This window comes from Ptychodera flava, chromosome 10 (assembly GCF_041260155.1).
Source record: "Ptychodera flava strain L36383 chromosome 10, AS_Pfla_20210202, whole genome shotgun sequence".
NCBI classification, from domain to species: domain Eukaryota; kingdom Metazoa; phylum Hemichordata; class Enteropneusta; family Ptychoderidae; genus Ptychodera; species Ptychodera flava.
Genome location: NC_091937.1, coordinates 43,101,204 through 43,125,103, shown reverse-complemented (window position 1 = coordinate 43,125,103; position 23,900 = coordinate 43,101,204). Strand labels below are relative to the sequence as shown.

At 37.3% G+C, this 23,900-nt stretch overlaps 1 protein-coding gene across 1 annotated transcript in view; it reads left to right on the top strand.

The window, feature by feature from the left end:
- LOC139141677 (ralBP1-associated Eps domain-containing protein 1-like) overlaps positions 1–23,676 on the top strand; it is a 95,412-nt gene extending 71,736 nt beyond the window's left edge. Inside the window, exons 12-23 of the mRNA XM_070711262.1 lie at positions 3,083–3,190; positions 6,722–6,830; positions 7,251–7,430; positions 9,723–9,873; positions 11,207–11,227; positions 13,440–13,654; positions 18,194–18,261; positions 18,851–19,060; positions 19,911–19,965; positions 20,267–20,331; positions 21,705–21,832; positions 22,278–23,676. Coding sequence (XP_070567363.1) covers positions 3,083–3,190; positions 6,722–6,830; positions 7,251–7,430; positions 9,723–9,873; positions 11,207–11,227; positions 13,440–13,654; positions 18,194–18,261; positions 18,851–19,060; positions 19,911–19,965; positions 20,267–20,331; positions 21,705–21,832; positions 22,278–22,452 — 1,485 coding nt within the window. The 3' untranslated portion in view covers positions 22,453–23,676. The remainder of the gene's footprint in view (positions 1–3,082; positions 3,191–6,721; positions 6,831–7,250; positions 7,431–9,722; positions 9,874–11,206; positions 11,228–13,439; positions 13,655–18,193; positions 18,262–18,850; positions 19,061–19,910; positions 19,966–20,266; positions 20,332–21,704; positions 21,833–22,277) is intronic.
- The last annotated feature ends 224 nt before the right edge of the window (positions 23,677–23,900 follow it).

The window sequence follows — 23,900 nt, the reverse complement described above, 5'->3', positions numbered from 1 at the left end:
GAACTCTATGGGGAAATATAAAATTTAAGACTTAAAAAACTAAGGCAGTTAAAGAATGCCCTTACCCTGTTCAGAGCCAATAGCTTTAAAATGAGCGCCCACAAGCAATAGACCAGAAAAGTGATGGAAAATTTGAGTCTGAATATCTGTCCTTGAGGTGTATTCTGTCCTAAGAGGCTCATATCAGAATGAAATCCAATCCTTGACAAAACTTCAGATTGAAATCAACTCAAGCAAATGCATGAGTGACTCAAGAATATAGAAAATGTCATATTCGATTATTATAAATGCCGTTGAAACTGCTCAGTTAGCAAAAGGCCACTCGGATATACATTACATTTTTTTGAATTTCCCAGCATGTTTCCGTTGAATTCAAGTTGACTATATAACATTTGCATGATCCTCAAAGTTCGTGTGATGCCACAACCTTGGCTTAATTTCCCTTTCCTTGCTACTCCATGAATTGATGGAAAGATTTAGCTTAATATTAAGAGTAAAAGTATAGCGTTTATTTACTTTTTGAGTGGTGCCAAACATTGAGGAAAGGAAGTTTTAAACTTATATTGTATTTGCGCTTTTGTTTAGGCATTTTTCAACCATTCTGTTTATAATCAAGGATAAGCCTGTGTAGGTCATTATGCCAACGTTTGGACTCCGGATGAAAGTTACTTCAAATTTATTAACATTTGAAATTCAAAATGGCTGCCTTCCTCTGCGGGAATTTTGGAAGAAATGATAGATATATTTGATTTTCACAAAATGAGACCATAGAAACTTTTATTCTCTGCAAGTTTCATACCGTACTCATCTTAGTATAAGCCCCCGGTTCGGCAACACAAAACGGCGGTAAAACTAGGGGAGGGGCTTATACTGGAGCAACCCCATGTTATCTGCCATGGACGCTAAATTTATGCTAATTTTATGCACAATTTTTTTCAACACCCATCGGCCTTCTATCGCTTTCAAAATCGATGTACACATCCAAAGAAATTGATAGTACAAGCTATGAGTAAAGAAGTGACATTTTGGTGAAAATTCAGCGAAAAAACCCCCAAACTTGAAACAAAGACATCATGCATAATGCTGATCAACAACAGTAATGTGAACTGGCATGCACTGCCTACACGGAAAGGCAATCCAACACTCCAGGATTAAACTGTCTACATCTTGTGGAAACAACAACATAGCAGTGAAAATTGTATAGTCGCCAGGAAAGTCTTCACAAATGATAATTGTTTCAAACAAAAGAAACTGCATGTTCATGATGTTTAGAGGATGAAAACGGCCATGAAAACATCGTGGTCGTAAATGAAAATAAACAATGGCGGACGTGAGTGAGACTATTCTATTTAGGGGACAGGGGTTAGCAGGGTCAAAGAATCAAGAAAATACTGGAAAAATCTGTCATTTTCCTTACGATGCTGTCAAGGGAACTCCAGTTTCCCATTGTTTTAACATCTTTTAATAGTTTATTTATTATCTAAAAGTAATTTCACCAAGTTAAATGACCAAATATACTCTCCTAACCTTTCTGTATTTGAGTTACACTAGTGTAGGGGCTTATACACGGATGTAATGCATTTTCAAAAACCCTCTGAAATCAGTAGGGGGGGGCTTATACACGAGTAGGGGCTTATACTTTGACGAGTACGGTAATAACCCCACATAAGTTAAAGATCAGCTGAGAAATATTAGCCTTCAAGAATTCAAATATCTGAATAGCAAAGAAATATTAGCCTTCAAGAATGCAAATATCTGAATAGCAAAGAAATATTAGCCTTCAAGAATGCAAATATTTGCATAGTAAAGAATATTAACCTTCAAGAATTCAAATATCTGATTAGCAAAAAAATGTTAGCTTTCAAGAATGGTTCTACTCCGGAATAAAAAGGACGCAATGCGTTCTACAGACTCAGTACGCCCAAATAATCACGTGATCCCGGAACAAACAAACCACATGTGTACTAACGCGTATGGAAACACACGTACGTCTATGCGCATTCGTGCACATGGCTTTGTTTGTACCGTGGTGGATGCGAATTCCGGGTTAGGCCTATTCAAATAGTTGATTAGCAAAGATATATTAGCCTTCAAGAATTCAAATATCTGATTAGCAAAGAAATATTAGCCTTTGAGAATTAAAATATCTGACTAGCAAAGAAATATTAGCCTTCAAGAATTCAAATACCTGATTAGCAAAGAAATGTTGGTCTTTGAGAATTCAAATATTTGATTAGCAAAGAAATATTGGCCTTCAAGAATTCAAATATCTGATTAGCAAAGAAATATTGGTCTTTGAGAATTCAAATATCTGATTAGCAAAGAAATATTGGTCTTTGAGAATTCAAATATCTGATTAGCAAAGAAATATTGGTCTTTGAGAAGTCAAATATCTGATTAGCAAAGAAATATTGGTCTTTGAGAATTCAAATATCTTTCCCTAATGTTCATTGTATGTTAAATGACTGGTAGAATTAGTGCATTAGAATTGATATGTCATAAATGCATGTCAGTGTTGCACTCCCTGTGTCCTGCCGGCTTTTCCTCGTAGTGTACCTGTATGTTTTCATGTCGTAAATGCTTGTTTCTTCACTAATGCTACTGTTATGCAGTGAGTGTCCTGTCAAAGCTGACTGTACATACTTGCCATGAACTGTAAACAAGTTCAGCTTTGCCTCCCATCAGTGGCACTGGTCAGGGTTGTAGCCAACTGCAAAACATCATGGTCATTGTATTGCCGTTTGTATAGAGCTGATCCCCACTGATGTCAAAATCTGTAGATAATATGTGAAATAAGATCTCTGTGAAGTATTTTTCTTCGGTATTTGATAAAAGTACATGTATAAGAGGATTTGAAATTTGTACAAATTGCTGTTTGATATTCACCATGTGCAGATTTGGCGTCACTGCCATCTGAAAAACATGGACAGTCACTGCATAATGTTAGAAAGCAATAGGGGTATATGGTGTTCCCTCTCATGGTCATTGGATCCCCGTAGAGTAGAGTCCCATCCCACAACATCCGTCGTTACTACACACAGTCACTGACGCTGATATCCATCTTTTGACTTTTACTCAACAGCAGCAGTGGGCTACATTCTCTGATCATGGTTCCCCGCCTGCCCTGCCACCATCCCCATCATCACAGTCACCGGCTAATTTTGACTTTGCCTCCATATCACCTGATCCCGTAAGTCATTCTTAGCAGTTCACGTCAAAACTCGAAACTCTGAAGCACATGGACAGCTTTTTGTCCTGTTTGACCAAATTCATCACTTGCTTGGCATGATAAGTTCTGTAGTTCTTGTTAATGTACACTGGCATGCAGCACGGAATTCTTGGCCTGGTAAAGAAAATTGTAGTGTTTGTTTTAGCGGCAATGTAGCGTCTAACCAATGACAGTGTAAACTTGGTTCAACCCTGTTGAGTTCTGTGGTTCTGTTGGACCACTGTATTAGGTAAACAGGGGTGAAAGAGGGTATTTTGTTTCATGAATTATTTTTAGAACTAACTGTGAAAGCTAGTTCCGCACACCAGTTTGGTATTTATACCATCTTAGGATAATATCTCACGTTTTGATGTGAAGGGCCCACTTTGGCAGTCAGTAAACTGGCCCTATATGATGCTATTAAATCCCCCCTTTATTTTGGAGAGGAACTTTGAATGCATAAAAATAAAATGAAAAGTCTTACTAACCTGTCATTCTTCAAGTTACACCAAGCCATTGCAAATTTGCATAGATCCATATATGGCAAATTATGCTTATCAGCCATGTTTACTTATGGACATCATTTGTATATATCCATATTTGGTGAAAGCTTTGTGTCAACCATTATTACTTATGGCACATCATTTACATATCCATATATGGTACCAGATATGAACTGTAAATGCTCACGTGTTTCATTATATATTGCAGTTATGTGTAAATTTGAACCTTTGCCACATGTTTGCAACTTCATTGAAAGTATTATGATCAACATAATAAACAATATTCACCACAGATTAACTCTATAGGTCATTAAGTATTCAAATATGTAATTAGCTGAAATAAAAATAATTAATTTCTTTGACTGCTATCATTGTATCACCACTTTATATAGCAAGTGTAATTGCCTTTGTTCAAGTCCTTCAAACTATATACTATTCCAAACTTTGAAAGCTCATTAGATATGCAAACTATAAATTAGCTGACATGAAAACTTAAGTGCGAAATGACTTCCAATATTGGTATAACCTGGTATAATCATCAATGTACATAGCATGTTATGCCAACTTTGATCAAATAAATCCAAGTACATATCCTTAATTAGGAAAGTTAATTAAATACACATATTGGGAATTGGCTGAAGCAAAAATGCTTAATGCCTTTCAATAATGTTAGCCTACATAATAGTATCTTTAATGTACATAGCAAGTTTCATCAATTTTGGTCATGTAAATTCAAATATTCAAAAATTCATTAAATATGCAAATTAGGATTTGGATGAAGTAAAAATGCTTAATGACTTTCAATAATGTCGTATCGTAGCATCTTTTAATGTACATAGCAAGTTTTGTCAACTTTGGTTTAGTCGATACAGATAAATATCCCTGATTATAAAAGTTCATTAAATATGCAAATAAGGAATTGGCTAAAGTTCAAATGCTCAGTGACTTTCAATAATGTTCTATCATAGTATTTTTAATGTACATAGCCAGTTTCATCAACTTTGGTCTCGTCAATTCAGATAAATACCTCTAATTAGGAAAGTTCATAAAATATGCAAATTAGGAATTGGCTGACGTAAAAATGGTGAATGACATTTAATAATGTTCTATCATAGTATCTTTAATGTACATAGCAAGTTTCATCAATTTTGGTCATGTAACTTCAAATATATATCCTTAATTTCAAAAATTCATTAAATATGCAAATTAGGATTTGGATGAAGTAAAAATCCTTAATGACTTTCAATGAGGTTAAATCAGAGTATCTTCAATATGCATACCAAGTTTCGTCAATTTTGATCGAGTAAATTCAGATATATACTCCTAATTAGGAAATTTCATTAAACATGCAAATTAGTAATTATCTTTCATGTCACCCCTTAATATCTTTCAAAGCTGATATATCTTGATGTGATCAACATTTGTAGTGAATCTCATCAAATTGTGTGCAGTCGTTGTCAATATATATGATTCAGTTTTTTCTAAATCATTAATTATGCAAATGAGCAAAGAGTAAGAAAGCCACACCCACCAAAAACTAATCAGTTCTTGCCATTTGCAAACTGAATCTATGTACTAGATTTGATTCTGATCTGATGAGCCGTTTTTGAGATATTGAGTACACAGACAGACAGACAGACAGACACACAGACAGACAGACATCGCTGCGACATATGCTCACGTGTGTGAACACGTGAGCAAAAAATCTGTGCACATATCCATATACGGTACGGTAAAAGCTGTGTGTCAGCCTGTGTTTCACTATGGAACATCACAGTTTTCGGGCCACCTTGTTTTCCAGACCTGCTCCAAATTGAAAGTGGGCAATCAGCCAGAACATAAGTGGATGCCATCAAATTCTTTGAATTGTTGCCATCAGTGTGCATTTGCTTCAGAGCATGAGTATTTTATATGATAGCTTCCACTGTAACATTTTGTATTTCCCATGTCAGTATTGTGATTGCAGTGTATTTCCATTAGTAAGGCACAGTAAGTATTGCCAACAACTGTTGTAGCAGATTTCTATTCACACTGAGACTCTGGGATAGTTTCTGCAAAAGCTATTAGAGTTTGTTCGTCATGTGTACGTGCCAATATCTTAATAAGCGCAATAAACATACACATTTCACGTGAAAAGAAATATTCGTAGTCACCAAATGTGCTTGCTTTGCCAGGCAGGAAACCTTTATTTTTACCATCTATTTGCTATCAGTAAAATTCATTGATAAGTGTAATCATCTGTAAATGTTAACAAAATCTTCCATGAGTTCACATTGTAATAGGCAAATATCAATACTGATACTACATCCTTTGTGTAACATTTTCCTGTGCAGTGATTTTCAATGCCATCGTGAAAAACATAATGTCTGTCCAATTATGAGTGGTGAAAGGTATACCCCTTGATGTTGTCACAAGGTCACATGGTCTATTCATTTAGACAGAGAGATGTTTTGAATATTTTACATATGTAGGGTTGTCAATTATCATAATTAATTTTTGTCAAGACCAACTCTCCAAAAAGTCATCAGTAAATGCTCGCTAGCGCGTCAACACTGTGTTTACGATTTCAAACTAAATGCAAACAATGTATTTATCAGAGTGGAGTCATGTAGATGAGAGAAAAAGTATCCAGTGATGTGTTCATATTCTGCGACTGTAAATCACTCATTCAGCTATACATATAAAAGCAAAAAGTAACATGAAATATGCTTCTTCGAATGTAAAAAGAACACTGATATAAGTAAGCTCAAAGTAAATCGCAAACTAAGGCATAGAATTACCGCAATTCACTTCTGCACAGAAGTGAGCAGGCCAACAAACTGATACATGTCAGTATAATAATCCGCAAAGCTGATGAATATCTTTGGACAAACTGATACATGCATGTATATATTTCACTTTTTAACTGCTATATTTCACGTAATGGTTTGGAGCTTGATAAAATTGTGGAAATTTTAGATATCTTTTGACGGTTACAAGAGTCAATTTTCATGAGATATTGTTCTGACAGGATGGGAAGATAGTGCAGCCGATTCCACTGAGGATGTCTCCCGACGGACAACCCTTGCCTCCGGAATACAAAGACAGCAAAGAGTCTCTCAGACCAAGGACGTTTTCAGGTACTTTTGATAATTGCCTGAAATGAAACCGTCAGAACTATTTAATTACTTAACTTGAAATTCTAGTACACTTACTTGATACAGATGACATGCTGTAATACCATATTACCATCTTAGAAATGTGCATGCATATGAAGAAATGTGTTTCATACTTATATTTGTACATACATGCATACATGTGTATTCTCAGTAAGCACCACAATCAGTATAGGAATACACAACTGCCTGTGGTTTGTATACACATTCCTACCTACGTACTTGCCAGCAAGGGCACTCTGCAACATATGTTGGCCTTGCCTTGCCAGAGCGGTTAAGGCATATCAGTGTGGAGCACAGATAAGAAGCTGTGTGAAGCTGGTGAGAAAGTAGCTCAGGATTGTCTATTTGTTTAAAGAGAAAGTCTATCTGTTGCTACGCTAGATCCTGGAACAGGAGGTGGCATTCCAGATGACGAGAGCCCCAATGACCTTCCAGTGCTCAGCCCCGGGAAGCAGCGATCGCTGACAGATGCGGACACCACAGAGCAGCAGAAACCAGCAAAACTGCCACCACCCCCAGCCAAGGATAAACGTAGCAAGTCTATCACCACTACACTATCAGGTACTGTTTTATCATGTCAGTGATGTTTGATGGGACCTCCAAATTATCCTGGAGTGCCTGGAGAGCTGTGCATGCCTGTAGATGCTGTTAATTATTGTCCCATCTCTTATGATTTTGGGCAGTGTGCAGTGGCTCATAAAGTCATAGCTGATTGGTAGTTTTTAATCATTCACAGCAACTTGAAGAGTCTGAAACTAACTATCATGAAGCTGATTGGCTGTTTTGGAAGTATTCATCAACTATATTCAGCCAACCAGTGAGTTCCAATCATCCGAGTTGCTGCACATTGCAGCGTGATTTCATACAGTTCCTTTTCACATCAATGTCAGTTGACAATTTAAATGCACACACAGTCTTATTTCTTTCTGATTGTCTACACACCTATATTGTTAAAACAGTGTATACATTGTTAGACTTGCCTGGGAGCTGACTCACAGTACGTTGTCGTGTATAATGTCATCTGTTTATAAAATTTACACACCTGCTATGTGAATTCCCATAATTGTCCACCAAAGAAGCATAAAGACATAAGCAGACAACTGTGTGAGGCCAATGCATTATTGCTTCCAATTTGCAGGATTTATTTTACACAATGTACCATATGTGTGAAAAATTGAATATTGAATAAATGATCAGTGACAGCCTACCAAATGCAACTTAATTAAGTGTTGCATCACTCACAAATTTGTCAATCTTGGACAAATCCTGACGGATGTAGCATGCTAGCAGGGTATGCTTACCCATTCTCAATACCTGGTACCACCACTAACTATCAGTGGTTCAGGACGGTCCAACTTACTGTTGTACATAATAAATGTCACACAGACCTGGTTATGGTCTACATTGAATGGATATGTTTATTGGACCAGTTTTGATGCTATATTGATATTATTGGACCAGTTTTGACATCATATTAATATTATTATTGGACCAGTTTTTATTTCATATTGATAATAATAATGCTGATAAATTTCTTTATTGGTTAGGCCACTGCATCAATATGCAAATAGAATGCCAGTTAGAAGTGTGTTTGTTTGTTGTCTTTCTGGAGTGAATGCATGCTGTACAAGGATGTATGGATTGTCCTCACTGAATAGTGTGCTGTGGTCATACACGTTCCCATTATACACATTGCACTTTGAAAGACAATAGCTGTAGGTTAGTGTGTGTCTTGCACGTTTGCCGTTATCTGTTGTGAGCCTCTCATCGGCATGGCTACATAAGTTACATCATCAAGACAGCTTTGAGTCGGATTATTTCATCATGAGAATCTCCGCATACAGAAATGTAGGTATTGGGTTCCAATTTCAGTAGCATTACTGTAGCAATATGGCTGCACTACGGCTCAGTGATGAAGGGGTTCCAAGCATGGAAGAGAAAGAGAAGGAAAATAAGGCGTCTTCGTCATCTGCGATACACTCAAACCAGGTCTTTTCTTTCTCCTTTGTGTTTATTATCAAAGTTGATGTCATTTATAATGTATACGTTGTGGTTATAAATGTTTCATTGGGACTGTATCTTGGGCAACCAGCATGGGTTTCAGAGGAAACTTTTTAACTCACCAGCACTCATGTTTGAATCAATGAAAAAGCTACGGTGAAATGGATCAATCCATTTCCAGAGAGGTATACAAGGTTTTTAAAGGAGAGGATAGTTTATCTGATCACGAAGTATGACGTAGACTGAAAGATCCTTCGTTCGAGGGGGCTCTCTACTTATCTCATAAGTTTGAGATGTCCATCACATTGGGTTAGAGATGCTCTATGTTGCATAAAGGTTTTTGCCAGAAAGAAAAAAAATTCCAGTCACATTTTCTTGCTGAGAAAACAAGTGGCAAGGAAATGTGTTCCCTTTTACAAACCAGTAAATTTTCTTGGTGACTTTACAACATTGAATACAGGCACTGCAAGTGCATATTTATATGTATTATCAAATGGTAACAGCACTAAATTTTGTGTCTGGAGAATGTATTCACAGTGTAACCAAAGAACAATAACATCATTGGTTATGAACCCTTCCAGGCCTGACTGTCTGATAACATGCAAACTCGTAGGGTTCAGACCTGAAAGGGCTATGCATTAAATACAATGGCAATGGAATAGCAGGCGCATTCTAACATATCAAAAAATACTAGTAATAAAGTTGGGTGACTGTGGTACAGGTATAGCCACAGACTCCTATTGGACTATCCCATTACTAAGGAGGGAAGGTGAGGGGTACAACTGTTTTTATCTGTTTGGTAATTTAAAAATTAACTACAATGTATTACATGTTGTTAACACTTCTCTACAGCTGGTAAAGCCGTGAATAATCATCAGACGGCTCCGTCGTCATCGTCAGCACAAACACACATCATAGCGCCACCGCCGCCTCCATCCCAGCCCTCTGCTCCTAGTTCAGTGAAACCCTCCCATGCTCATGCATTGTTGAGGTCCAGACCCAGGTAACAACGACAAAAATGAAATAAAAACTATTCTGATAATTTTATTTTTTCAAAATGTAAAATTTATCAAAGTAAACACTAAATGTTCACAAGGTGTACGACTGATGGTGCTGAAGCTGTTGTTTCTCTATCTTGCCTTATCAAAATCTTTAAAGCAAAATATGTAAAAAAAGTATTTGCAATAACAAGTGTCAACCAACTATTTCTAAAGTCTCAGCTGACTCCTTGCCAACTGTCTAATACACTTATTTTTGGTCTGTCAAACTTTGGAAAACTTTGAAAAATGCTCTGAAATCGTTGATTTGTCACAAAGTATACAGTACACAACAGAATTGCTTACATAGTAGCAATTCACCTGATTACTTGAATGACTTGTAAATGTTGGATATCACAACTAATCAAGTTGAATTACAAAACCTACCTGATCATACCTCTGTGAAAGATGAGTCAACAGGCAAATTGAACTTTGGTCATTTATATTTACAGTATAGTAGCCCATCATGGATTTTTAGTCAAGGATTTCAAACAGTGCATCCCCAAAACAGTAAAGGGATGTCACAAAAGTAAACAAAGCTGACAAACCTCTTTACCAAATACAAACATACTGGTGCAAATTTGTAGCAACCGAGTACCTGTGCAACAGCAATGTGGATCTAACATGCCATATATGGATATATGCAAATTTGCAGTTACAAAATAACTATGTCATGTACTGTGATATAGATCTAACATGCCATATATGGATATATGCAACTTTGCAGTTACCAAATAAATATGTACTGCAATGTAGATCTAACAGAATTCTTGGTAAATCTGCACAGTCCTACTTTCTTTCTTCAAAACAATACACCTACCCTTATCAAATGCATGAAAACTCTTATAGAGCTAGAAAAAACACCTTCCAAAGATTAACACTTTCGGCAAGGCAACAGCTTCAATGGCATCAGTCATGCAAAATTTGAACAAATTGTTGAAATTAAATATTTGATAATTTTTTGTAAATTGTAAATTTGACTTTGATAAACTTTCTCGTCAGTTAGAAATCTGTCTTCTTCTTCCATAAGCAAGTCTATCACTTTCAAACAGTTTTCTACAAATGCTATCCTTTGAAATGCTTCAATTTTTGCATGGAAATGTAAAAGATGCAGATAAAGTCAACGTGGCCACCAGCTGAAAAATGCTCTGGTACTCCTAGCAGAACTCCTTCAAGCAGAAAACTTCTGCGTTAATTTCTCCTTTCAAGTTTAAATTTCAAGTAAACTTTTTGCTTTGTAAAGTAAAATAGTGTTTTTTAATTTTAATTTTAAATTTTTATATTTTTTTTGCAATACAGCATGGATGAAAATTTGCTTAGGTATATGGGTTTTTGTTCTTGTGTTATGTATTTGCTCTCTTTTTTCTTATCTTTTGCTTTTTTTGTTTTATTTTCTGTGTAAATTTATCTACCTGTAAGCTCTAAGTAGCTGCAACTCACCACTTGTCTGTTATTAGTCATCTTTATATTGACGGAAATGTCTATTTTGTCATCAAATAGTAAGTTATAACAGGACAAACGTAGGAGACAGCTACATGAGTTTTGAGGTGGATGGATTTTCAGTAAAATGAAAGATATCCAAGTTTTTCCATGCTTTACTGTCATTTGGAAGTACATAAGTCAGTTTCCACAAGAAACACAAACAAAGTTTTACAACCATTTGAATTTGAAATACTGATATGATTTATGGGCTTTAAAAATATATGTTTTTACTATTGTCGTATGATTTTTGATGAATTCGCCAGGGCAAAGCATGAGAAAACATTTTAAATCTTTCATATTTACTGGACTTAAGCAACTCTACAATAGCTTTGCTATAACATAGTTTTCTATGTTTATCAATATGTAATTGCAATGGCAAGACTGAGAATACTGGATTTACAATTCTATGTTAACCTAGGGTGTACTCTGTGATGTATGTGTCACAGAAGACACCCTAACACAATCCCATTTATCATGGATACGATGGATCTGGTATTCTGCAGATGCATATAAGAACTCTGGGTTACATGCCTTCTCAATGTAGGAATCCATGCTCGTCTGAGGGTGCCTTTAATGGCAAATGTATACAAACATGCCCCCTAAGATAATGTTCAATTGTACAGATTGGCTGTGGTATTATTCGGATGCATGTTAGAACACTGGGTTACATCCCTTCTCAATGTAGAAATCCATGCTTGCCTGAGGGTACCTTTAATGGCAAATATATACAAACATGCCCCCTAAGATAATGTCAAATGGTACCACAGCTCTGTATGGGCCCAGTATTCTACAATCTTGCCAATGCATCATTCCAAAACCCAAAAAGTAGTAACCTTTTGAATTTGTCCAGCAATAGTGAAATCTATAAGAATTCCCTGCTTAAGTCTAGAGCAAATTGAAGAGAGATTATCTGAAAGTTCTGGAGTTCCACATTAGAATAAATTGCATGGTCCTCCTGAAATAAATGTTGCAACTTCCAGACTTCTCATACTGAGCAAACCATCGGTAAACGAAACTTCAAAGGTTGCTAGTCTCACCTTCCACAATTATTCAATTCAAAATTTTGCAAGAAGCCATTGAGTGATGATTTGAACATTGATGGGTTACACCTCCATGACCTCACATTTAGGTCAAACCCTACTTGTCAGTACAAAGGTTCATACCATTATGTTTGTGGTTAAAGGGTTAGATTACTTTCAAAGGTTCCTGCAAAAAAGGAAAACCCCATTGGAAATGTCTCACCTTCATCCCCTTTGCAAAATGCATGTAACATTCATCCAACCCATCTACTCCATCAACATATTGAATCGTCCCTGATCATGTGTTCCATGTTTTCCCCAAGCACTGCATATTATTTTATTGATCCCCATTAATTTGCCTCCCTGCATATCCAATTAGCACATCACCATGGAAATCAGCAGTGAAATTTTATCAGATATTCAACCAATAGGAACTGTGTCCAATTATATCAGAACCAAACCAATTCTAACCACAGAAGCAGATATGAAAAAACTTATTCCGAGCAAACTGCCGACAAAAATGTTACAATTATAGTGCTATTACAAGATTGAAGTAATCTTCAGTATTGACCCAAAGGCCATTACTTTCTTTTAATTTGAAAACATTATTCTCAAACTGTTCATTTGCTTTGAACAATAAAATGAGAACTTCATTCTGAGTCTGTGATGCAGGTTTGAAAGTTACTACTTTTTGGAATTGGTATTTTATTTGTACTTTTGCTCTGACAAAAAAAAATTCAGATTTGTAGTCTGTGCACTTAGCAATTAGGTACAGTTCCACTAACTTGTTGATCCAACGTTCAAGCTGTTTGCAAAGCTTGTCTGTCCTCCTATTTCCTGTCATGTCGATTTTTCCAAGAATGCTATAATCTTTCTGAATGAGCTAATTAACACAATGCATGAAAAGTTGCATGCAGAGAAAAAAAATTCAATTTAATCCAAAGAATTATCACCCGTCTTTGTCTCCCGTTGTTGTTCTGTCTTGTGTTGTTCATGGGTTCGTTTTTTTCCCCGTTACCAACGCCACACAGATCGTACTCTAGCACCGCTACCATGGCAATGCGCAGACAAGCAGGAGCGCCGGCTGAAGTGCACACTTCTGAAAAGCAGGAATCGAAACAGGCGCCCACCAAGAAGCTGGAGCCCCCTCCTCCTCCTCTGCCCCCTCCGAGGAGGCTAACTCATGCCAGGTCTTCCTCCCTAGATCTTAGCAAGCTGTCTTTGCAAGGAGGGGATAGCATTCCTGGTAAGAGAACAAGAAATGGGAAGAAAATTCAACCCAAAATAAATAAGCTTTTCATTTGGAATATACAGTGCAGTACACAATTGGTTTTAAGGTAGTTTGTGCCTCAAAAATGAAAGACTTGAAACTTCCCCTCAAATTTTCCACAGGCAAACTTTCAACCATTCTTACCAAATCAAGAACAAAATTCAGGGGTCACTGTGCAAAGTTTGGTACTAGAGAAACGAGTTACTCAATATTTACTGATATTTGAAATTCAAAATGGCCGCCATCCCTGTGTTATCTCAATGGGGAAACATTTACCAATTTTCAATGAGCCCAAGTGGTAGGCCAATAGAATATTGTTAAAGTTTGAGAGTTAGAATATCTGTCCCCGAGGCGCATTCTACCTGAACCGTTTCATCCCATTCATAGATGCACTGGTCCTATTTACATACCAGTATGTAGAAATTGAGTTGGGACCATGATCTGCTGGTGTATGGGAAGAGCTAATTGCATGATCCAGAGGGGCGCAAATTTCACTTGAGGGCTTGGTGTTCTTTTGTGGTTATTATCATAAGTAGCGTTCCTTTCTGCTCCAGATGCAAAAAAATTCACCTGTGCGGTACTAACAAATACAACTACTACCTACATGGTCTGATGTGGAGATATTTAAGACAAGAAGAACAACACGAATATATGTTATGGTCTATCTGTTCTCAAATTTGGGAACTCTGCCATCATTGCCTGTGTGTACCTAATCATTGGTGTGAATAGACTTTTGCATATCACAGTGTCGGGACAGTTCCAGCTCACATTGCTATGGAGATGACATTTGATACAGGTCAATCATTCATTATGCATGGTCACTGATAGCAATAGACATCCATTGTCATAGAGCTTTTAGGGGATATCTACTCACACACACATGGACTGAGTTTGCACAAGTCTCCACAGTGATGGTACATCATCAGTAATACCATAGTTTACATTCTTTGATTTCTAAATATGTTGCAACAAGCTCTTCCTGCTGTATGTTACGTTTTGACAATGACAAAGTATGAATGTGTGAATTCTGACACAGAGTGTACATAGACAATATTTTGTCTTTCCAATTCCAGTTGAGAGTTCTGAGATGTATTTTTAACAAAATTGTACATATTAGAGATCATAATTCCCTAGATTTTCGTAATGAGGGGTGGCTTCCTTAGTCTATATCAAGGTAAATCCAATAGTTATAACCTTTGAAAAATTTTAGCTCATAATTGGTATGTATATAAATACCAAAAAGAGCTTATATGGTGAGTCGGTGGCGTCTGTATGTATGTATGTATGTATGTGCGGATGTATGTCTGTCACACGCAAAAGCTCCCAAACCGCCGCACCTACCATCACAGTATTTGGTGTACAGGTAGACCCAGGGGTTGAGATGTGACGTTGTTCAAATGAACATGTCAGTGTCAAAATATGCAAATGAGGTAAGAAAAAGGGGGAATCCTGCAAATGTGTAGGAGTGGTGGCATTAACTGAAACAGCCCACACATCTGAGTTGGAGATTCTGTAATCTCTAACTTATTTGTATGCACTGTACCTATTATGTGTAGGAGTGGTGCAGGTATTTCGGAGTATCAAAAACTGATAAGTGAGGGACCAAGTGCGGGACACGCAAACTGCAATATACGGCACTCTGAGGGACGTCCTGCACTGTGTAAAATATGGGACTCTGAGGGAACGTCCCGCAGAGAGTCAAATATTAGACTCTGCGGGACGGGCGCCCCCAACGATGTGAATGGCAATAGCACAAAATCACGATATCGAACGTAACAAATCACGATGTTTGAGTACGATCGGGCCCATGCAGATTGGGCTTGATGAAAATTGCGCTGCAGGTCCCTGAAATTGCATGTACTACGTGAAATTTCATCGAAAGTTGTGTATGATAGGTGAAGAGAGTTGCGCTTTGTCCGTGTAGGGGCTGTAGGCTATGGGCAGTGTTGCCATGATTTTTAGGTTCGGCGCTGTGCACGTCAACACCTCGTCCAAGAAACCCGACAACAATGTTACAGATTATCAACCAAATGAACGTCTTCGAGTGCCATGGTTACATCGCAGAAATGTTAGTGGTGACCAAGTTATTTTACGCCTAGTATTGTAAAGAAATGTATGCCAGAGTTCCAGAGAGCATCACCTATGGGCCTGTTTACGCTTAATACTATTAAATACTGGACAAATCATCAAAACACAGTGAGTCTAATAACGTAGAAATGGAGTCTGCCTGCAACCATGCAACGTACACAAACGAAGCCTACTATTTACTGTTCGGTAACTGCCCTGGGCATATAGTCGTTTTCACTGTTTCTAAGGATAAAACCATGGTTATACCTATGTCATAAGCGTCTTCAGACAGATTTTACAAGCATTTCGATCATGGGCATCTTTTTTTACGTCCATGTTTTGATCAACTTCGACGCACGATATGCTTTATTTGATGTTGTACCATTTCTCGCCATGACAGTGGTGGCAATGTAAGCGCCACGTCAGACAGGACCCCATGAAGAATGGGCTGTAAAGAAATTTATATTTCCTTCTCATTATTTTGCTAAAAATGAAATATAGAATATTCGTAAAATACAGCTGAATATTCATGAAGTAAGGCGTAAGCGAGTACTGCCAGTGTCTTTGTACTTGATGATTGGCCCATTCACGTCGTTGGGGGCGCCCAGTTCCTCAGAATCCTGTATTTGACTCTCTGCGGGACTTTCCCTCAGAGTGCCATATTTTACACAGTGCGGGATGTCCCTCACAGTGCCGTATATTGGAGTTTACGTGTCCCGCACTTGGTCCCTCACTTGTCAGTTTTGATAGTCCAAAATACCTCAGTGGTGGCAGTGACTGAAACAGGCTACTTCACTGACTTGGAGTCATTTCCTGTCATTGTTCATGAACTGATACATATTAATAGACCTGCTGAAACCATGAAGGACTGTGGTGAAACATTCCCCTGCTAAGTCTGTTCCTAAAGTTGACCTCCAGTACCTAAAGTTTCACACCTTATTTACTTTTGTCATTCTTGTTTTTCTGGTTTAAATATTTCTTGATGGACCAATTCAAACCAAATATGAGCACACTGTCCTTGACGGTATTTTTAGATTATTTTCGTTGTACTAAACAAGTTCAGTTTCTTTTCATTCACCCAAAAAGGATGTTGATACGTGAAGTGCTTGCCCAACAAACATAACACACTGTATACATTATGTGATGTCGTTGTTGACAAATGAATTGTAGTCTGCACTGAAATTCAGTCATCAACAACAAATGGGACATTACACTGGCTCAGACTGTTGACAAGTTGAACACTGATATTTGAACATGATTTTGGAGTAGGACAAGAAACTGAATATGACAAAATAGAAAAAATAATGGGATATGCGTCGGAAGTTATGGTAAAAATCTGGTGAATCTTCAGTCATTTTGCAATAATCACAGATCCACACCAGTATTCAACTGTCTGCTGAGCTAGTGCAATGACAATTACTCTGGTCTGAGCAGGAATGAGTGAGTGGCAGTAAACAGTGATGAACTTGGGGATTTGCTCACTCTCAATAGCATATTTGTCAAAGAAGGATGAAGCATCAATAGAGCAGAAATGGGCAGATGTATCCAGTCTATGGGGGATCAAAGTACCAGCATCATTATGCTGTCACTGCATCCAGCCTAGTCTGTTAGTCCTGCCCATAGTTTTTATCATACACCTTCACAATACTTCCATTTCAAACTTACACAAACCACGAGAAAAGCAAATTCAGTGGTCAGACATTGCATGAGGTTTCATGGCTCTTGCCTGTAGACTAGGAGCTTTCTTCAACTAAGATTCATCCTCAGCATGAAATAACCATGGTAAATGTATTTGTTATATGATGATGGGAAATGGTAGGCTTGAGTGTACATGCATATTATGCTATCATCACATAGAAAAACTATTTCAAGATTCCAATAAATGGGGGAAATGTACAGACAGGTGGATTCAATAAGACAATGACATATAGAAAACAGTGAGAAATTTACTTATTGAAGTGGTATGCATCCTTATCGTGAGAAATGATGACGTGTCTGTGGGCATGTCCGTAGTATAAGAACAAATGACACGTTTTAATATTTCAGAGTTTCATTAATATGTGCAGTGTGGCAAAATGTTAAAAAAGGGGTAATACTGATCACAGCCCCTTGTGGAGGGACCGTGTACTGATTCAGAATTGGATTATTTGTCCAAGTGTGTCCAAGTACAGTGTATTCCACTCTGTGTGTGTGTGTGTGTGTGTGTGTGGGGGGCATGTGTGCGCATGCATACAAATAAAGGTAAGCATGTATACATGAGTGTATATAATTTCTATATGTGTATCACGGATGTCATGAATTCATATAATTATTTACAGTCATATCATATGAATTATAACACACATACCAGGTGGTATCTGCTGATTGTGCATAGTTTTGAATGACACAGTGATGAGAATCATATTTCAGAGTGCTTCATACTGACATTTCGTAATGATTTCTTTGTAGATAATACAGAGAAGATAGCAGTACCACCAAGGCCAAGTGTACCCCCTAGGGCAGACAGAGGGCAGACAGTAAGTACCTTGATGCATGTACCCAGGCTTTTGTGTCATCTAATGCTCAATTTCCACAATAATGATATTTGTTTAGTAATGAGTGTTAATAAGCATTGTTTGAAATGCAAATCAACTTATAATTAGTCAATATAAACGGACTATATCCATCGGCCGAAAATTTTGCATTATGTTGTTTTCGAATTCTTTTTTGGATGTTTTAAATCAATCAATGATCCAAGAGGCAAATGCCCATTTACAAGATGAAGTACACTTCCCATTAAAAAATGAAGAAATGAGTAGTAAAGTGCCTTGCTCAAGGGCACATTACTGTGTTAAAGTCTCAAACTCATCACTCTCTGACAGCGAGTCTGTTACGCTGGACCTAATGGGTCTTGAACTCGCCATCCTCCAATACATAGTCAAGTACCCTGACCAGTGTGCCAGGGTGCCTCCATTTTGTGGTCATTGTGTGACCTGTCCCTCTGAATAAACCTTGAGTAAATTTTTTGAATCAAGTTTGAACAGGGCTCTCATAGAGACTTTTAGCCGAAGAGGCCTTGGTGATTGTCATGTAGTTTCTCTAATCTGTCTTCCACTGTCTACACAGGGTGGAAAAGCACAACTGATCACTCAACAGAGTGAGCCAGTCCTGCCAGCCGATGCAACACTGGGTGACCAGCCTGATGGCACGGAAATTCAAGATTTTGCAGATTTCAGCAAATTTGAAAAAATGACTGCAGATTCGCCCAAATCAAGGCAAAGGCCATCACCTGATACAGCACATAGACGAACATTATCTCTTGATTATAAAAAAGTTGTAAGTACTTTGATGCAGTTAGAAACATCTTTACTATTTATAAGTTGTTCCAAAATGTATGCTCATATATCTGTAAGCTTATTGAAATGCAAGAATGATATTAGAGATTGATATATTCCGTACACACCCATCCTGGAAGTCCCAGCTGTTTAGCTCACATTTGGTATATGTATACTTGTAAAATTTCTCAATCACTGCTAGTCAGAATTTTACATGTTGGTGATGCTTTGTATAGAAACACAACCATAGACCTCCAAGCCAATAATAATTTGTTTCTTAAATAAATATAACTGCTTGATGAATTACCAGAATATTGTTCACATTAATTCCAAATAATATCAATATCTTTACCTTGGTATGGTAGATTGAATCACTAATTTTGATATACTAGGCTGCATGGTGTTGTATAAGTGTATGTCCATTGCAACAGTTGCCAACCATTACATATTTCACCATGTTGGTATTTGATGGACTATGCATCAAAATGTGTTCAAATGCTCTTGACATTATGAATATTACAAGCTAAGGCTCATAGAAGCTATCAAATGTCATACATACACTCACTCGGGCCTGCAACTTCTAATTAAATGTGAGCCAAGTATCATTGATTAATGTTTGTGTACAGTATGACCCATGAACTAGAACCTTTGACCTTGAAAAAACTGACAATTTGTCTTCATGGTTCTAATGGTATGTCTTTTTCGCAGTAACAATCTTTGTGGTGCTGTGTACAAATATACACAAGAGTGGTATGGAGGGGTTTTGATCTTTACTCAAAATAACTATGATATTTGTAAATGCAATGTAATGATTGAGACCTGTAGTCAATACATGCGCTTTATTTCCCCAGAGATCGATAGAAGATTGTAAATTAGCGCCGCCACCCAGGCCTTCTGAACCTGCAAGTAAGTAGAAATTTAAAGCAGGAATCACAGCTATCTAAATTTAAAACAAATTGTGATCAAGATTGTATATGCAGACTACCAAACTTTAATACCTGGCTTGCAGACCACCATATTTTCATACTGGGCTTTTTGACTGCCAAATTTACAAACTAGCCTTGAGGACTATCAAAAACACCTGGATACTGGTCCTCAGACGACAGAAAATTGAATGGATTTACTCACCACTGCATTCATTGAGATTTGCAAATCAAAGCATAGAAGTTTCAGTGTTATAAGAAATCAAATGTGTATCATTTTTCAGAGGGCAGCACTGAAAAGTCGGAAGAAGGCAGCCCAGAGGTGAAAGCACAGTCAACCAAGAGAAGGGTAAGTTACAGTGAAAACAATTCTGAGAAAGATTTGCCAGACTGTTCAGGTCGCTGCCTGTCATGTGTTGAGCAGATAGAGTTTGAAAGAGGCAGTATCATCACTACATGTATATACGTCATTTTGGTATTTTGCTCCAAGTTTTGTATTTTTCCCCTTTCACTGAGATTTCATTACGTCATGGATTATGGGAACAGTGTGGTTGTGGCCAATATTATACTGTACATGCATGATATAGTGACATGTTGAATTTCCAATGTAATCTTGATCATGGAATTGCATCCATTGCTGTGATGCAGATTTGCTACTGCAGAACTGAGTTCTTGTCAACAGAGGCCATATGCTGTATATGATGAACATCACTAATTTATGATGTGGTTTTTTATGTAAGCCAATTAATGGCTGTAGGCAGCCTTGTTACTATATATTTAATTTCACATACTTTGAGCCTTTGCTTCATTGTGTCTGAATCACCTTCCAAGTATAATATCAGGTCAGCACTCTGTGACTTACACATACACATCAGTTTGCTGAATGATATGATAATAATAATAATAATAATAATAATAATAATAATAATAATGGTTTATTTTTCACCCTATGGTGACCTATTGGTCAGATTGACGGGGATTACATGACTTGAAAAAAAAAATTAAAAATAAAGTGAATAAATAACAAAGGCAAAGAGTTTACTAAAATCATACATAAAAAGCAAAAGTAATCTTTAAAAGCAAGTCAAAAAACAAACAACAATATAAAAATGACCAAGGACAACAATACAAAATAAAACTGGTCAAGTGAAATGATAGGTACAGAGAGACAACATAAAACTGATAACATATATGATGAATATCTGCTGACCAGAAGCCACATATTAACCCTTTGCACTCTGACCCCCTGGTGACCTATGACATCATACAAATATTTTTTACTGAGCCAGGTTCAAAGGGTTAAGTCACTAGTACCAGAGCCTTTCCTTAGACCATCGCAAATGAATGCTCAATTACCCTTTATGTGATATGCATGTCTGATGGTCGGGTTAGTTTGTAATGTTTGTCACTGTTACCATAGAGTATGCATCTAGGATGGTACATACATAGACTTGATTCATATTCCACTGTGCTCTTAGCCTCTAGCATGTTTCTATGACTGATTTTGTACAATGCCAGCATATCCTGATGGAAATATCCTTGGTACAGGCATCAGTTGCTTTGGAACACAATTCAATATGGCTTCCTGGCAGATATTTTGTCAGCTTTCTCAGTTTACAGAATTTTGAAGGTATTTCCAGGCCAGAGTCTTTGAAACTGAAGGGAACAGCAATATTATGACCAGTATTTTGACAGATGACATCTTTTTGTATCCTATCACAGGCTCCCTCACCGCCATCACTTAATAAAGGGCGCCACCTATCAGGGGACGAGTTGCAATCAGAAAGTAAAGAAGATTTTACAAAAGAAAGGAAGAGACATGCGTCTGCACCACCAGTACCTGTCACCCAGTATGTGTATCATGTTAACTTTCTTTTCATGTCAGCACAGATTTTCACCGCTATGAAAATTTCCGAAAATGAACTTTTAGCACCTTCCGGTTTGTTTGCAAAAATTATGTCATTTTCAAGGCTTTGATGAAAATGTAATGAAACATTTTTTTGCTTCCTTCTTCTTTGAATATCATTATTTTAGACAGGTTACCCAGAAATTGTTGGGGTCATTTTCATTTTTGCCAAGTGTTTGATAAAACAAGCACAACACAAACACTCAAAGAGGCAGAATGATGAGAATGTGAAGTCAAAAAAGATTTAAAGCCCAACTGGTAGAAATTACTTTTAATTGCCATTTCTTGATCTGAATGCCGTGCTGCATTTATCTTAAATAATAAATATCTATCTATCTATCTTAATTTATGAAAACCACTCTTTACCCTGTTTTTCTGTGCCATTCCAGGCCAGCTGGACCACGTGACAAGAAGACAATACAGGCGTCAATACGAGATGCGAAAGACAGAAACACAACGCTAAACCGCATCAGCAATGAGCTGCAGCAAGAACTGAAACAGATCATGGAGGAGCGTGTAGCATTGGAATTACAACTTGAACACCTCAAACCGTTCAAACACTAAGTTTTACCACATCCATTCTCACCAAAGCCAGCATTATTATACTCACCTTGACTGGAAAGTTGGTCAGGTTGCACGAGGGTGCTCCCACGCTTGCGTACTCTTTACAGAAGAAGGGACTGCCTCGAGCGATCTTCCAGTCTAATATTCACCTATTGCTTCCCTTGTGATATGTATTCTCTTCAAAGTTAAAATGCCTATTCTTTCTCTATACCTGGCAAGAATGGAAAGGTGTTTTCCTTTTATGAGTGGCTGTGGGTGCCTCTAACTGTCATAGCTTCTCTTTGTTAAAAGCAGACAGCTGTGGTATGAGCAAAATTTTGCTACGTTCATGGTGGCGTTGATTGTTAGGGAACAGAGGACAATGACAATGGTAGGTCTGCCATATGGACAAGTGCTCAGCATTTGAGTTCTCTGTGAGAGAAATGTTCAGCTCATAGTCTGGTAGACTGACAGATCTGGTGCTTGAGGGCGCTCTTTACACCCCCCTCGAGCAATGGCTCTTTCTGTCTAATAGTCTGGTAGAATAATAATAGCTCTGGAAGAAAGCAGTCATCATTGTAATGTGTCAGTGTCAATTCCTCCAATGTCATATTTAACACAAGGGCATGTAATGAAGCGTTGTATAAACCACTTTCAATCTCTGTGCCTACAAAATAACTAAAAAATAATGTTAACGTAGCTTGCACCTCTGAACTCAAAGTCTGAAACTCATGCCTAAATTTTCCTCAAGGAAACTTGAAACTGTTTTCTTTTAAAGGCGAAAAATAAACATCTGGAGTCACTTTGCAAATTTTTGTACAGGAGAAAAAAATTTTCGTAAAATTTATCGTTATTCAAAATTCATATTGGCTGCAATCCCAATGTTAGCTAATTAAATTTTAGATTTTCACAAAAAAAGTAAGATGGTGCAAAACTGATTTTTTTTCAACAGTCTTCAAAGTGAGTCAATATGAGCAGCATACTGATGAGATGTTGTAAAAATTTGGTAAGGCCAAAGAAAAATTGTGCTGTTCCGATAACCCGACCTACCCTATTTTTTGCCTGCCGACCCGAAACTTTTTAGAGCTACATAAACACGGAAGTAAAACAAGAAAGAAAAAACCAGTAAAATCATGTGATCATTACCTGGCATTTTGCTTGAACGAGAATGTCTTTTTGTTTTTATTCCATTTATATGTATGATACCTTTTTCTGGAAATGTGGCCAGTGTTTGATCCCTCTGAACCCCTGAAAAATGCATATTTAAAAATAAAAATATTTTGGAAAAAAAATCCCTGCCGACCTACCTTCCTATTTTTGAAAACCATGTTATCGGAACAGCACAATTTATTTTTTTTGGCCTAATCAGAATATCTGTCCCCGAGGCGCATTCTACCAAAAATCGTTGATTGTCCATTAATTTCTCTAGTCAGTCGTGGATATGTGAGATATGTCTTGCAAGAAATTTA